This window comes from Phascolarctos cinereus, unplaced genomic scaffold, assembly GCF_003287225.1.
Source record: "Phascolarctos cinereus isolate Bilbo 61053 unplaced genomic scaffold, phaCin_HiC Scaffold_2;HRSCAF=192, whole genome shotgun sequence".
NCBI lineage: Eukaryota > Metazoa > Chordata > Mammalia > Diprotodontia > Phascolarctidae > Phascolarctos > Phascolarctos cinereus.
This window is the reverse complement of record NW_027555625.1, coordinates 264832565-264849903: the sequence shown is the minus strand read 5'-3', so window position 1 is coordinate 264849903 and position 17339 is coordinate 264832565. Positions and strand designations below refer to the sequence as shown.

Sequence of the window (17339 nt, the reverse complement as noted above, 5' to 3'; positions counted from 1 at the left end):
CCATGCAAATGAACCTGAGCAGGCACAAAAAAATAAGAGGGCAAAGTCATTATTTTCCTCCTGGTCCATATTGTGTGGTATAATGAATAACTGTGTTCTAAATTCCAAGTCCGAGATCACTCTCTATGCACTGGCAACCTTTCTGAACTTCAGCTTTCTCACCTGTGAAAGTAGGAATAATAATAATTCTTGTAGTTACCTCATAGCAGTGTTGTGAGGCTCCAATGAAATAATGAAGGTGAAGGACCTCACAAATTTTAAAGCACTGTATCAATGTCAGTTGCTTTTCCTGCATTTATTATGTATGTTTGACCAGCAGCAGGCTCCCTGGTTTTGAATTATTCTACCCAGGGACAAGAATCCTGTACTGAAACTCAAGACTCCAGTCGTGGCTTTGGGTCTTGAGCAAGTCATTTAACTTCCATGAGACTTTGTTGTTTTGTCTATAAAACTAGGAGGTTCAACTTCTATTTCTTTTCGAGGTATTAAAAGTTACTTTGTGTGGATTTGTATTTTAAAAGTCAGGAAAGAGTAGTGTTTAACCTGAATAACTGATTTAAGTGTAGGCATCAATGGTGGAGAAACTAGAATAAAGGTTTTCCCAGCCTTTTAAATCATATCACCAAGCATAAGATCAATCAATCAAAAAATTGATGAATACTTATTAAGTACCTACTGTGTGCTAGCCACTGGGGATATAAATACATACGATGAAAGCCCCTGACCTCAAGATGCTTATAATTCTACTGAAGAAGTACATTTCTTTTTTCCCTTTCTTCCTCTTTCCTTTCCTTCTCTGTTTCTCTTTCTCTTCCCTCCTTCCTCCCTCTCTCCTTTCTTTCCTTCCCTCCTTTTTTCCCTCCTTCCTTTCTCTCTTCCTCTTTTTTCTTTTGTTCTCTCTCTCTCTCTCTCTCTCTCTCTCTCTCTCTCTCTCTCTCTCTCTCTCTCTCTCCCCCCTCCTCATGATCTACTTTTCTGCCTTTGCTGTCTATCTATCTATCTATCTATTTATCTATCTATCTATTAATCAATCTGTCTAATTTGTGAAAATGTCTTCCTTTAGTAGAATACAAGCTCCTTGCGGGTATAAATCACATTTGGTATTAGCATCTATTTTGTATTTTAGGGGGTGAGTTCTAACAACAGAAGGAATAAGGAAGGGCTTCTTGAAGGCCTCAGCTATAGAACTCAACCTGAAAGGTGCTAAAGTTTCCCAAAAGGCAGAGATGAGGAAGAAGGACATCATAAGCAAGGGAGACAGCCTATGTAAAGGGGGGGGGAGGGAGGGGGCATAAAGTGTCAATCATAGCTTATAGGGCTGGAAGAAACCTTAGGGATCATTTAACCTTATAGACCTAGAGAGTGGAGAGGCTAAATGACTTGAATAATGTTTGTTGAATTAAATTATTAAAAAATAAGCGAAAGGTGAGTAATACACCTTAGACTCAAACCTAGGCCTTCAGGCCCCAAGTCCACTGCTCTTTGTTCTATAAAATGCTGCCTCTCAGCCTGGTCTGCTTCCCCTCCCCCGTATTTTCAGGATAGACTGATCCTGATTTGGCAATTAGCAATTATTGGTCCACCAAGTCATAGGATCAAAGAATCACAGACAGAGCTAGAAAGGAACCTAGTAGTAATTGAATCCAACATTTTCATTTCATGAATGAGAAAACCAAAGGAAGTGGTAGGGTGGGGGAGAGGAAACAGGCATTTATTAAGCACCTACTATGCACCACACACTGTACTAAGTGCTTTTTATAAATATCATCTCATTTGATCCTCACAGCAACCCCTGAGAGGTAGATGCCTTTAGTATTCTCATTTTACAGCTGAGGAAACCGAGGCTAACAGAGGTTAAATGACTTATACAGGGTCACATAACTAATAAGTGTCTGAGGCTAGATTTGAATTCAGATCCTCCTGAGTCTAGGCCCAACACTCTCACTACTACAACACACTTTCTTTTAGGATCTGCTCTGTTAACATGCCAGTCTCATCTCAACCTATGGCCCCAGGGTAGAGGTGGGATCAGGGCACCACTAAAAGTGATGTTCACCTAGAGAACAAACCTTGAATTGTTTATACTTTTTTTTTTTAGCTAGGCAATTGGGGTTAAGTGTCTTGCCCAGAGTCACACAGCTAGTAAGTGTTATGTGTCTGAGGTTGGATTTGAACTCAGGTCCTCCTGACTCCAGGGCCAGTGCTCTATCCAGTGCACCACCTAGATGCCCCTGTGATGGGCATTTTGTCGTTGGTCAGTCATTTTCCAGCTGTATGTGACTTTTCATGATCCCATTTGGTCATTCTCTGCAAAGATACTGGAGTGGTTTGCCATTTCCTTCTCCAGTTCATTTCATAAATGAGGAAACTGAGGCAAACAGGGTTTGCAGTAAATATCTGAGACAAGATTTGAACTCAGGAAGATGAGTACTTTAGAGGAAGACTAAGAAGTCACGTCAATCAACATTTATTAGATACCTGCTATGTGCCAAGCACTGTACTAAGTGCTGAGGATACAAAGAAAGGCAAAACAAAGTAAAACAAAATAAAACCCAGTCTCTGCTCTCAAGGAGCTCAAAGTCTAATGGGGGAGACAACATGCAAATAACTATATGTAAACAAGATAAACTGGACAAGGGGCAGGTAGGTAGTACAGTGGATAGAGCACCAGCCCTGAAGTCAGGAGGACCTGAGTTCAAATGCGGCCTCAGACCAAACACTTGACACTTACTAGCTGTGTGACCCTGGGCAAGTCACTTAACCCCAATTGCCTAAAAAGGAAAAAAAAAGATAAACTGGACATAATCAACAGCAGGAAGACACTAGTATTAAGAGGGGGTCTGAAAGACTGCTTGGAGAAGGTGGGACTTTAGCTGGCACCTGAGAAGAGCCTTAAAGAATTCTAAGCTGTGGAGATTTGAGCCTTTTTTCTCTCTCTCCTGTTGACTAATAGGCATTTAGGCATTTGACATTTTGCACGTCAATGATACTAGGTGAAATGTGGCACCTCAGCTCCTCACCTGTTTCCCTCTCCACCAGTGGTAGTGGAGTGATATCTGGAAGTCTGTCACTGGAAGTAGCCTTGGGAGAGAATTTAGCATGTTCTGTGCCAGCTTCTTTGATGCAAGCATAAGACATTTTCTGCTTATAATAAATCCATCAGCCAATAAGCATTTATTAAGTGGCAGTTCTTTGCCAGACATGTTATGCTTTGCACATACAAAGGAAAATGAGAGTCCTGTTAAGAAGCTTGTGTTCAACATGTAGGTGTATACAAAATATAGACAAGAGAAATATAACATAACTTGGGTGGGAGGAGACACTGGCAGCCAGGAGATAGCAGGAAAGGCTTCTTACAGAAGGAGGCCCTTTAGCTGGGTCCTGAAGGAAACGCTAAATGGTAGGGGGACGGAAGGAAGGAATCCTAGGCATCAGGAACAGCACGTGTATTGGCGTGGAAATAGAAGATGGTGTATCATGAGAAGAACAGCAAAAAAAAAAGTGATATGGAAGGAACGTAAAGTATGTGAAGGGGAGTAATATTTAATAAGGCTGGAAAGGTAAGCTGGGGTCAGGTTGTGAAGGGTTTCAGATGCCAGATTCTAGCCTATTAGAAGATACAAGGCTTAGACAAAAACACATAGTTAATACCAGATGACACGTACTTAGTGCCCAAGGAGAAACACAGAACCCAGGCAGGGTTCTGAGTTGTGAAGTGGGAGAGATGCCTCTAGGCTCGGGTAGTCAGAGAAGGTTTTACAGAGTAGTAGGCAGGACTTGACCAGAAGTTTCTAGAATGGGTAGGATTTAGTAGATTGTAAAGACAAGGGATGCCAGGTAATTTGAATGCACTTTCCCAAAGAGAGGTCATTTGTGTGAAATACAGCAGGGTTGCGCATATCATCAGATACAACTGGTAGTGTGATTACCTTTGCCTTTCCCCCTTCTTAAATCATTGTTACAAGGGATGGCTTGCTGGATGGGGCAGGAATGTATCTGGAAATGAAGGTGATGTAAAAACAAAGTATATCAATAAATATATGATTACAAACAGTTGATTCTTAAAAAGAGGCATCTCCTGGGTGAATAGTGGGTAGACCAGCTTGGCTGAAGCCTCAGAGGATCCCTGGGGAAAGGGAAAGACGGGATGAGGACAGAGTCAGATTTTAACAGGCCTTCAAAGCCAGGCAGTGGAACCTAGAGGAGTTTCATAGATTTAAGAAACTGGAGACAGAAAACCAGGGAGTTTTTACTTAAACTTAGAGCATTTTTTGAAAGTGAAGTGAAAAAAGAACCAATCTTCAGGATGGAACGTTTTCTCCCCTTTTCTGAGCTTAACATATGCTCCTCTTATAATCCCTTTGATTTTTTTCCAGGGGTTTATATCTGTGATTTCAAACTTCCTGACATACCTGGTAGGTGGGCAGATCAGGGATGGTCTCCCCCATTTTTTGTAAGTAACTTATTGTGAGATTAAAGCTAACAAAAAACTAACTAAACTTAAATTTATAACTAATTACATATTTTTAGTTTTTCAACGTACTTATGATTCTACATTTTACTCTTAAGGAAAGTGAAGTCAAGAGAGATCCATTGATTTGCCAAGGTCATCCAGCTATTAAGTAATGGAGCTGAGGCTAGAACCCAGGTCTCCTCTCTTCTATCTGATGACTGCTCAGGAATACAACTGTATTAGATTAGGTCAAATTCAATTTGAGAAAAAACTTATTCAATTCCACAAATAGGATGGTATAGTAGAAAGAGCAATAAACTTGGAGTTATGAAAGACCTGGGTTCATATCCCATCTCTGGCACTTATTAGCAATATGACCATAGGCAAGTCATTTATATCAGTTTCCTCCTCTGTAAAATGGGAATAATAATAGCTGTAGTATACACCTCACATGGTTGTTTTAGGGGTCAATTTGCAAACCTGAAAGGTCTATATAAATAAATGTCAACTATTATTAAACACAATGCTAAGTGCTGGGAATACAAAGATTACCAACAACAAAAAAAGAAGATGCCATTTTCCTGCCTTCAAGAAGCTTACATTCAACCCAGGATATTCTCTGAATAGATGTAGAAACAGATGCGTATGATACATGTAAACAGCTAAGGGTAAAACATGTGAACAATAAATATGATACATGTAAACAGATACGTGTGAAATGTGTCAACAGATAAATGTGATACATGTAAACAGATTCATATGATACATGTAAATACATAATACAAGTGTAGGGTATGTGTGCATGTGCTTCTCATGAAGGTGCTGTGTATGTCCTCCTGGACTGTCTAAATGCAGTGCATGGGGAAGCCTGAATCTTTAGAATCTTGCCCACCTCTCTCCAGAGAACCCTTGATTCCTACCTGGAGGAATGTTGGAGAAGGGGCCATAAAGCTGGCTGCTCTGCTCTCCTTAGAGAGGGAGTATGAGACTAGAATCATATCCATCCCCCTCCAAATATTGCTGGTTTAGGGGAATTATTTTTTCTTAGTTTCAAGATGCTTTTCTGGTTGCTGTCTCTGAAAAGGGAATAGGCATTGAGCTTTTTCTACACAGATTTGGTTCTTTCCTGGTACCCAGTCATCCTCTTGCTCACAGCCATAGTATCATAGATTTAGAACTAGAAGGGACCTCAGAGGCCACTGTGTCCATGATCCTGCCTCCATTTTACAGATATGGAAACTGAGGTATAGAATGATTTACACAGTATCATACAGCTAGTGTCTGAGGAGGCGTGTGAATCACCACACCATGCTATCTCTTTTCATTGGCTGCTTCTTGCTTTCAACACTTCAATGGATCCCTGATCTCATTAATGCTGCAGATCACAACTGATGGCCACCCCCCTCCATCCTTTGCAATTCTTGTAGAAGTTGTCCCATAAATCCTCTGTAAAGGATCTGCCTAGTGCCTTCCTCTGGATCTTTTAACATTGCATGGGTATGTGAACAGATGTAATAAAGTGAGCAGAACCAGGAAAATAATATACACAATAACTAAAGCGGTGCCAATGGAAAGAAACCCCACCACAAACAAAACTCAAAACTGAACACTATGTAATTGTAATTACCAAGCTTGGCCCAAATAAAGGGAAATGAGAATGCACCTCCTTCCCTCTTTCACAGAGGTGGAGATCTTTAGGTATGAAACACTGTATCTCGTGTACTTGGTTGATATGTTGGTTAGGTAGCTAGATGGCTCAGTGGGTAGAGTGCTGGCTCTGGAGTCAGGAAGACCTGAGTTCAAATGCAGCCTCAGACATTTACCAGCTATCTGCCTCAGTTTCCTGATCTGCAAAATGGAAATAAAAATAACGCCTACCTCCTAGAATTGTTGTAAGGATCAAACGAGCTAATACTGTAAAGCACTTTGCAAACTTTAAAGTGCTATATAAATAGTAGCTATTATTATTATTATTTTTGCTGAAGTGTTCTTTTCTTTATTAAGAGATGGCTCTGTAGAAAGGCAAGGGGGAGCAATATTTTATATATATAGATATAGACATATATGAAATAAAGACAATGTAACAACTGAAGATATCGATAACATTTTCTTTAAAAGCCATTACATGGGGATAATGGGTATAATACAGCACTTGAACTGTCTATCTCTAATCTCACATTTCTTTAAGTGATCAGCCCAATTCATTTTCCCAATCATCCATCTCCCAAATATCTTTCATGCTACTTCTTGTCCACAAGTCATCACTAGTGATATGCTGCAGCCAATTTGTACCCACCACACATCTCTCTATTGCCCTTTGAGTCTCATGCAATTTTGATTCTTCAGTAATTTAGGTATTCTAGGATTCATAGCCATATAGCATCATCTGGAAACTTGGTGCTAAAAAGATGGGTTTTGGTGTCAAGGAGCATCTTGGGATCCTTGAAAGCACTGGGAAGTTTCCAAAATGAAATCCAAACTTGCTCTATTCCTCCTGTTCAATAATGGTAATGGCTCCTTTGAGTTACCTCTGTAGTGATTGTCTGAGATCTATATACTGATGGACTTGGGCAATGAATGGGCCACCTGCTCAACTGCGTGTCAGCATCTAGACTATAGACCTTCTTTATTCGTTTGATTTATCCTGAGTGAGTTACTAGGCCAATCTCTTTTGAGTGATTTACAATATCATTGAAAAAGGCCCTATAGTATCCTGTAGCTGAATGCAATCAGCGAAGTGTTATTTGTGACCAGTCGCATCTGGTGGACCTTATTCTCTCCAGGGATTGCTCTTCTATGTGGAATCTATACAGGGCATCTTCAATGTCAGTGGGGGTGGGGGGTGGGGAATGACTTAGGCAAGCACGTAGCTCACTATTTTATGCCTTGCTTGAGATTACTAATAAGAGAATCTCTTAATAACATTGCCTCTTACTATAGTAAATAGGTGGAAATGAATTATGTGACCACTAACTGGGGAGCAAATTGTGGTCTATGAATATAATGAATTATTATCACACTATTTCTATTTTTAGGGAATGTGCTTTAAATAGGCGGGGTTATCTGGGTGTTTGGGGAGCTATGCTGACTCTCTCAAAAAGGCCAACAAATACCAACTGTCACATGGAATTTAAAGGTGTCCTGTTATTGTGGATAGAGTACTGGACCTGGAAAACCCGTGTTCAGTTCCTAAATCTAACACTTACTTAGCTGTGTAACCATGCATGAGTCACTGAGACTCAGTTCTCTCATTTGTAAGAGGGTCATAATTGGAGGGGGGAAAGTGAGGAAACAAGCATTTATTAAGTACTCCATACCTCTTCTAAGCACTTTATAAATATCTCATTTAATCCTCATAACAATCTTGTGATATAGAAGCTATTATTATACTCCTTTTACCACTAAGAAAACTGAGGCAGACAAATTAAATGACTTCAGAGTCACACAGTTTGGAAATGTCTAGGGCCATATTTGAACTCAAACCTTCCTGTCTCCAGGTCCAGTACTCTATCCTCTGACTTACCTGGTATCTACCTCAAAGTTGTTATGAAGTTCAAATATTATATCAGTTAGTCAGTCAATAATCATGTATTAAGCACCTACTATGTATCGGGCACTGTGCTAAACCCTGGGAATAAGAAGAAAGGCAAAAGACAGTCCCTGCTCTCAAGGAACACATAATCTAATGGAGGAGCCAACACACAAATGACTATGTGCGAACAATATCTATACAGGATAAATTAGGGATAATCTCAGAAGGAAGGCAGTAAGATTGAGAGGAGTAAGAAAGGCTTCTTGTAGAAGGTGGGTTTTAGCTTGGACTTGAAGGAAGCCAAGAAATCTAGAAGACAGAGATGAGGATGGTCGAAGAATTTCAGGCATGGGAAAAAGCGGAAATGCCTAGAGTCAGGAGTGTTTTTGTGAGAAGAACAGCAAGAAGGCCAGTGTCACCAAATCACAGAGTACATGGTGGGGTATGCTGTGTAGGAAGCCTGGAAAGGTAGGCGAGGAGGTACAGGTTATGGAGGCCTTTGACACCAAGCAGATGGCTTTATAGTTGATCTTGGAGGTGACAGAGAGCAACTGAAGCTTATTGAACAGAGGGTAACAAGATCAGATCTTTGCTTTAACGGGACAATTTTGATAGCTGAATGGAAGATGGGGAGAGACTTGAGGCAGGAAGACAGGATAGAGGGGGTAGAGAGTTGGTCTAGAAGCCAACTAGCCATATATATTGGCTGTGTGACCTTGGGCAAATCACTTAACCCCTTCAGTGCTCTGGGTGACTTTCTAAGAATTAAGGTTGTACAAAAGGTGCTATAAAGTGCATTAGTATAGGAAGTGTCCCTAACTGAGAGTGTCTTGTGCTAACAGCATCACAGGTCCCGTCCCTAATTTTTATTAGATTTGGCCCAACATTCTGGGCATTGTGATCCTTTTTGGATTCTCCATTCTGTTATCCAGTATTAGTCATCACTCCTAGCTTTGCATCATCTCCAAATGTGATAAGCATGCCATCACACAGACCTCCTTCAAGTGGGTTAGCAAAAAATTCAGTGCTCTGGAAGCATCCACAAGAGGTCTCTTTTTGAGCTAATATTGAGCTGTTAATTAGATCTTTGGGTGTCTAATCGTTTATCTAGTTCCAAATCTGTATAACTATATTATCATCTAGGATATATTTTTCCATCTTTTCTGTAAGAATGACATGAGAGACTTTGTCAAACGCTTTGCTAAAAATTAGGTTTTAAAAAAGTGCTTTCCATTAGGGAATGGCTGAAAATATTATGGTATCTGAAGTGGTTGCATGTATTCAAATTAACACTATTTGAAGTTATAATTATGTGAATTTGGTGATTGGTTCCAGCCAAATAGAAATGAATAATGTGACCCCTTAAAGGGATTCCTTACCTGCACTAATCAGAACCTGGCTGTAATAGGATAGTGCTTGATGGTACTGATGCTTATTTCTGTATATACCAAAATATTTTTAGCATATTTTTTGTGACAGGGAAAAAAAGGAAACAAAGTAGATGCCCATAGATTGGAGAATGACAAAACAAATTGTGGTACGTGAATGTAATGAATATTACTGTGTTTTAAGGATTAGCAAATGTAATGAATCCAGGAAAGAATGGAAAGATCTACATAAATTAATGCAGAGTGAAGTAAGCAGAGCCAAGAAAACGATACACACATGACCACAACAATGTATATGGAAAAACAATCTCAAAAAAAAATAAGCAAATACTGCAAAAGTATAAAGAAAAAGTATGGCTCTAAAGAAGAGATATTACATGCTTCATTTGTCTGTAAAAGTGATAGATCCATGAGTGTGGTATATTGCACATATTTTCAGACTTTTTCAATGTATTGATCAGTTTTTCTGATTGTTTTTCTTTTGACTAAAAATACTATTTGTTATAGGATGGCTCTCTAAGGAGAACAGGAGAGAGTCTGGGGAAAATGTTGGTGATATAAAAAAAAGACTTCAATAAAACTTGTTTAAATTTAAAGAGAAATGATTACAAGGAATTCAGAGAAATATGGGCAAATTTGTATGAACTGATATAAGTATGAAGTAAGTAGAACCAAAATAACAATGTATAATATTTTGGTTTTATATCTATCATTTCCCAATATATCTCTTTCCCTACCCTTCCCTGAGCCTTGCACTATAACAAAGAATAAAAAAGAAAGAGAAAGAAAAAATTAGATTAACAAAACTAACCAAAATATCAACCAAATGCAATTATATGTGGTATTCCTCACCCATAGACCCCACTTCTGATAAGTGGGGAGAGAAATGCATTCTTGTATTTTTTTCTTTAGGTCCAAACTTGGTCATTATGGTTACAGAGCATTCAGGTGTGTGGTTTTTTGGTTTTTCTATTTACATTATTGCACATAATTGTATAAATTGTTATCCTGGTTTTGCTTACTTTGCTTTGCATCAGTTCACATATCTTGTCATACTTTCCTGTATTATTTATGTTCATAATTTCTTACAGCATAATAATAATCCATTACAATCGCATATCATAATTTGTCTATACATTCCCAATTGATTGACATCTACTTTGTTTGCACTTCTCTGTTATTATAAATACTACAAATATGGCCCATTTCACCTCATATCCATCAGATTGACAAAGATGACCAAAAAAGGGAAATGACAAATGTTGGAGAAATTGCAAGAAAACTAGCACATTGATTGATTGGTCATTGTCTTTCATTCTTGAAGAGGACTAAAATGACATCATTGTGTTAGAGTCAAATTTCAGTGTGTCTGACTGGCTGATCAGACCAACACAAGCTCAGAATGCTCCAGCACAGGTCAGGCGCAAGTAGTCCATGTGAACATTTGGGGTGGATTCTCCAAATTTGTGCATCTTGCGGATTGTTTTCTTTTTTTGAGCTACTTCAATTCTGCTTTGCTCGTAGAGGACAGCACCTTCTCTGATGAAGGCATGCCATGCTGAGCAGTCCTGTGCCAGTGTCTCCCATATCACACAATCGATTCCAAAGTTCTTCAGAGAGACCTTGAGAGTATCCCTGTATTACTTTTTCTGACCACCATGGGAGCGCTTGCCTTGTGTGAGTTCTCCATAAAATAGTTTTTTTTTGGCAAGCATACAATTTGGCCAGCCCATTGAAGCTGCGCTCTCTGCAGTAGAGTTTGAATGCTTGAAAGCTTAGTTATAGAAAGGACCTCAGTGTTTATTATCTTATACTACGAGGTGATCTTTAGAATATTCCTAAGACAATTCAAATGGAAGCAATTCAGTTTCCTGTCATGGCACTGGCATACTGTCCAGTTTTCACAGGCATACAATAATGAGGTCGGCATAATGGTTCTGCAGACCTTCAATTTGGTAGTCAGTCTAATACCTCTTCTCTCCCACACTTTCCTTTGGAGCTTCCCAAACACTGAGCTAGCTCTGGCAATGTGTGTGCCAACCTCATTCCTGATGGGTACATCCCTGGAAAGTATACTGCCAAGGAAAGTGAATTTATCCACAGTATTCAAAATTTCTCCATTTGCTGTAACCAATGGTTCCACATATGGATGGTGTGGTGCTGGCTGATGGAGCACCTGTGTTTTCTTGGTGTTAATTGTTAAGCCAAAATTAGCACAAGCAGCAGAGAATTGATCCACACTTTGTTGCATCTCAGCTTCAGAGGCTGCATTGAGTGCACAATCATCTGCAAACAAAAAATCATGCACCAACACTCCCTCCACTTTAGTCTTGGCTTGTAGTCTTTTCAAGTTGAAGAATTTACCATCAAGTGAAGTAGATGACCTTGATGTCACGTTCATCCTCATTGAAGGTATTTAACAATGCGGCTGAGAATATGCTGAGAAGTATGGGAGCAAGCACATAGTCTTGTTTCATTTTATTAGTGACTGGGAAAGCATGAGAACGTAATCCATTATCCATTATCTGGGCATGCATGTTATTGTGAAATTGATGTACAGTACCAATGAACTTCTCTGGGCAACCAAATTTTGAAATAATTTTCCATAAGCCCTCATGACTGATAGTATCAAAGGCCTTGGTTAAATCTACAAATATTATATACAGACCTCTATTCTACTCCTGGCATTTCCTGGAGTTGTTGGGCAGCAAACATCCTATCAACCATTCCTCAGTCATTTCTGAAGCCACGCTGGCTCTCAGAGAGATGACCATCTTCCAGGTGAAGGATCAGCCTATTAAGAAGGACTATAGCAAAAATCTTGCTGCAGTGACTAAGAGAGATGCCCCCCTGGGATTGCCACAGGACAATCTATTTTCTTTACCTTTATAAAAATGGAGAATGGGGGATAACTTCCGGTTGCCATATAGCCCAGAAAATTTCAATCACCTTTTGTATGAACAATGGACCCCCTCCTCCACCTTGTAAATCTCAGCTGGAATAGAATCAGTTCTAGGTGCTTTGCGACATGAAAGGAGCCTAATGGCATTCAAAACCTCTTCTTCAGTTTGAACTTCAGCTAGGGAGGGATTGACTTCAACCTGAGGTTGAAGTGGCTTTAGCATTGATTGATGACAATCTGTTGAGAACGCTATGGAAGTGTTCAGCCCATCTCTCTAGGATCCTGTCCTTATCACTAATCAATGTGGCTCCATCAGCACTAAGCAATTGAGATGGATCATAGGTCTTTGGCCCGTAAATAGCCTCAGGTCATTGTAAAAGTGCTTTGGATTGTTATTATCAGCATAAAACCGAATTTCATCTGCCTTTTTACTGAGCCAAGAATCCTGCATCTCTCTAAGCTTCACTTGTACTTTACTTTTGATGGAATTAAAATGCTGCCTTCTTAGAGATGGATGTACTATTCTGCCATTAAACTCTGTGGAGTTCTTGTTTTTCATTTAGTAGCTTCTGAATTTTCCCCATCATTTTCATCAAACTAATCTTAATGTTTGTGAATTTTCTGATTCAGGTGAGCAAATGCAATGCTGTATACCAAATCTCTGAAAGCTGCACATTCCTTTTCTGCTCCACTGTTGCCTACTGTGTCTTGGCTCAACTTTCCCTCCAAGTTAGCAACAAACTGTTCTAGCCATTCAGAGAAGAACTCTAATCTATTGACATTAATTCTTCTGGTAATCATTTTGCCGTGAGGCCACCGCTTTTGTTGTTGAATGGGAATGTTTAGTTGGAGACAATAAGTCTATGATCAGTCTAGCACTTTGCACCACACATTGCCTTCATCACTCTCACATCCTGTCTGTCTCTTTTTTTATAATTACATAGTCTATTAAATGTCAATGTTTGCTACAAGGGTGCAAAATTGAAGTTTTATTGTATTAAGGTAAATGAAAGACAGTGTTGGTGATGAGGTCATGAGATGCACGAGTCTTTAGTAGTAAGTGACCACTGCTGTTGCTTTTTCCAACTCCACTCCTCCCAAGGCCTCCCTGCTGTGTCTGGTACTCTGAGACTACTCTAGCATTAAAGCTAATTTATAATTAAAGAATTATAAGGTTATCCTCTTTTGGCATATTGATGATGAGGGTCTCCAGGTCTTCACAAAATTTTTCTTTGACTTCATCAGGATTCAACATGGTGGGAGCATAGGCACCGATAATGATGGCATGGTGCTTTCTTGCAAGTGGAAATCACATTTTCACAAGCCTGTCATTCACTCCTTTTGGTAGGCATATAAGCTTGTTGAACAGATTAGTTCTGTTTTTGTTTTTGGTGAGGCAGTTGGGGTTAAGTGACTTGCCCAGGGTCACAGAGCTAGTAAGTGTCAAGCGTCTGAGGCCGGATTTGAACTCAGGTCCTCCTATCTCCAAGGCCGGAGCTCTATCCACTGTGCCACCTAGCTGCCCCCCCCAGATTAGTTTTAATTGCAAAATCTATACCAGCTTCATTGTGTTCCCCTTCACTGCAGCCACTCCAGAAAAAAAGCATATCCAGCTCCAACATTAGTAAGCTGGCCTTCATTTGTCAGCCTTGTTTTACTCAGGGCTGCTATTTGGATACAAGTTCTCTTGCAAGAAGAATTGTTCATCTTTGAGGTCTACTGGATTTTGTGTTGTCTATAAGTGTGCACACATTCTATGTACCAATGGTGAGTGGAATCATCTTTGCAGGTTTTTGTACATTTTTTTTGTGTGTAGTTCAACTGCTGGGTGGGATCCCCACCTGCCGCGGTAACAGGCCAGGATAGAGTAAGCAGACAATTTTTAGGGCACCTTTTCTAGACCCTTCCTCACACCAGGAGGTGAGCAGTGCAATCCTTAAAAGGCTGCTCAAACACCCAGGGGGCTGCCAAATTCCATTGCTACATCCCACCTGTGGGCAGGGTTGTGAATACAGCTCCCAGTGTGTCTGTACCTGCTTCTTTGTCATTTGCGCGTCACCCCAGGACTTTAGTACAATGCGGGTGAAGCTATTAACTGATCCTCCCATTTGGAAAACAATTTGGAACGATGCCCAAAAAACTACTAAACTGTGTATACCTTTGTCCCAGTGATACCACTATGAGGTAAACCCCCCAAAATCAAAGAAATAGCAAAAGAATTCATACGTACAAAGATAGTTACAGCAGCCTTTTTTTTTTGTTGTTGGAGCAAAGAATTAGAAATTGAAGGGGGCCCGATCAATTGGGGAATGGCTTAACAAATTGTGGTATATAAATGTGGTGAAATACTATTGTATGATAAGAAATGATGATGGGGATGGTTTCAGAGAAACCTGGGAAAGCTTATATTAACTGATGCAGGGTGAAGTGAGCAAAACCAGAAGAACAATTTATACTAAAACAACAAAACCACAAACAACTTTGAAAGAATCTGATCAACTACAATTCCAGACAACTTATGAAATATCATTCACCTTCTGATAGAGAAGTAATGGTGTAGATGTGTAGACTGAGATATAACTTTTTTGACATGGCCATGTAGAAATTTGTTTTGCTTGACCATGTATGTTTCTACTAAGGGTTTTATTTTTCTTGCTTTCTGAGTAGGGGGTGAGGGCAGGGAGATCAGAAGAAAAGAAGATGGATTTTTATTTTTAAAAATAAAACAATTTTAAAAATAAATAAAAATAAACATTATGGTATACATAACACCTTTCTTTTTTTTCCTATAATCTCCTTGGGGTATATACAATGAAATCTCTAGGTCAGTAGTTATAGATATTTTAAATACATTCTAAGGCTAATTCCAAATTGCTAGGCCAATTCACAGCTCCAGCAACAGTGTATTGCTGTGCCTGGCTTTTCACAGCCCCCTCCAACATTGACTATTCTCATCTTTTAACATCTATGTCAATTTGATTAGTATGAGATTAGACATCAGAGTTGCTTTCATTTGCATTTCTCTTATTATTTATGATTTGGAGCATTCTGTCATATGGTTCTTAATAATTTGCTATTTTTCTCTTAGGAGCTGTTAATATCCTTTGATCATTTGTCCACTGGGGAATGCTTAGGTTAGTTCTCCATATATCTTGGATATCAGTCTCTCATCAGAAATATTTAAGGCAGAGATTTTTCCCTCAATTAACTGTTTCTCTACTTATTCTAACTGAGCTGCTATTGTTCAGGTCTTCAATTTCATGTAATTGAGGTTATCCATTTTATCATTTACGATTGCTTCTATCTCTTGTTTGGTTAAGAGTTATCCCCATGGCCTTACCTGTGAAAGGTACCACATACAATTCTTCTCTCGTTTTTTTAAAAAGAATGTAACCTTTAATATATATTGTAATTTTTTATTTTGAACTTAAACACCAAAAAAGAGCATTCCACCTTTTATAGAGAAGAAAGCACTCTACCAAACTCTTTTTGTCATTCAAATATGATCCTAATACTTAAACCAGGGAGGAATAAAGCAGAGAAAGAGAACTATAGATCAATTTTACTAATAAATATTAATATAAATATTTTAAAATAAAATATTAGCAAAGAGAACACATAAATATATCTAAAACTGTTAATTATTCCTTATAACCAAGTTGTATATATGCCAGCCATGCAAGGATAGTTCCACATTTCAAAAGCATTTTTTTAATTAATCATGTAAACAACAAAAACACATAATTATCTAAAAAAAAGCTTTCCCCCAAAATATCTTTTAAAAAAGCCTTTCCCTAAAATACAACACTCATATCTGTTAAAAACTAACAATCAAAGAAAAGCCTTTATTTAATATGAACAACAATATATTCTTAAAATTAGGAAATAACACTATTTCTGAGGGAAAAACACTAGAAACCTTTTCAATTAGGCTGTCCCCCCTCCTCATTATTATTTGACATAGCACTGGAAATGCTAGCAATGGCAGTTAAACAAAAGACTGAGAAATAAAAGATATAAACATCATCAAAGAGGAGGCACAATTATTCCTTTTGGCAAAGAGTATGCTTGTTTATTTAGAAAACCTCAGAGAATCAGCTAAGAAACTAATTAAGACAATGAATAGCTTCAGTAAAATAAGGTGATACAAAATTAAGTCCATAGCAATCATCAGTATTTCTGTGCAGTACTGACAAAAACTAGGAGGAAATGATAGAGAAAATCTATTCAAATTAACTGCAAAATATCCGGGGGTTAACCTACTGAGACACTCTCAAGACATATAAATACAACTACAAAATGCTTTGTAGAAATAAGGGAAGACAAATAATTAGAGGGATACTCATCATTCATGTTAAAGCTAAGCCAATATTTTAAAAATCGCCTTACTGCCTAAATTAGTTTACATAGTTTGGTGCTGTGCCAATGATGAAAATGATAATGAGAAAAAAAGGAGAAATGAGGGAACCTAGTATTACCTAAGTTCAAATTATATTATGAAACATTAATCATCAAAACTATCTGGTACTCAACCACAGTTTCAGAAGATTCATGATAAAACATGCTACCAATCTCATGATAGAGAGGTGATGGACTCAGAACGCAGAAAGAGACATACGTTTTTTGGATATTGCCAATGTGGGAATTTGTCACTTGACTATACTTGTTTGTAATAGGGGGTTTGCTTTTCTTGCCTTCTCAGTGTGAAGGTGGGGAAAAGTTGCGTGAAAGAGAAGACAGGTATTCATTTGAAAAAAGTTATACTGGTTAAAAAAAGAAAAAGATCAGTGGAACAGACCACACAAGCCAAGGCATAAAAGCAGATGAACATATTAGTACACTGTTCAATGACTCCTTCAAAAAACAGTTAGGAGGAAGACTCCTCACTTAATAAGAAACTGCTAGAAAAATTGAAAAGCAATTTGACATAGAGTACAATTAGATTTTATACCATATACTATATTATAATACTACTACCAATAAAACATAATACACTTATCCAAGTGATCCATATGTAAAAAGTTAAATTTTTAAAAATAGAGTTTAACAAAAGGAGGTAACTTT

General features: G+C 38.5%; 1 protein-coding gene across 3 annotated transcripts in view; it reads left to right on the top strand.

Moving 5' to 3' along the window:
- PLPP7 (phospholipid phosphatase 7 (inactive)) overlaps positions 1–17339 on the top strand; it is a 37618-nt gene that overhangs the window by 8389 nt on the left and 11890 nt on the right. Inside the window, exon 2 of one of the 3 annotated variants that reach the window (XM_020973573.2) lies at positions 4377–4415. The exons of 1 other annotated variant lie outside the window; for it this stretch is intronic. In XM_020973573.2, the coding sequence (XP_020829232.1) occupies positions 4377–4415 (39 nt within the window). Of the gene's footprint in view, positions 1–4376; positions 4454–17339 lie in introns of all 3 variants that reach the window. One more of the 3 variants, XM_078149988.1, reaches the window with a different exon arrangement.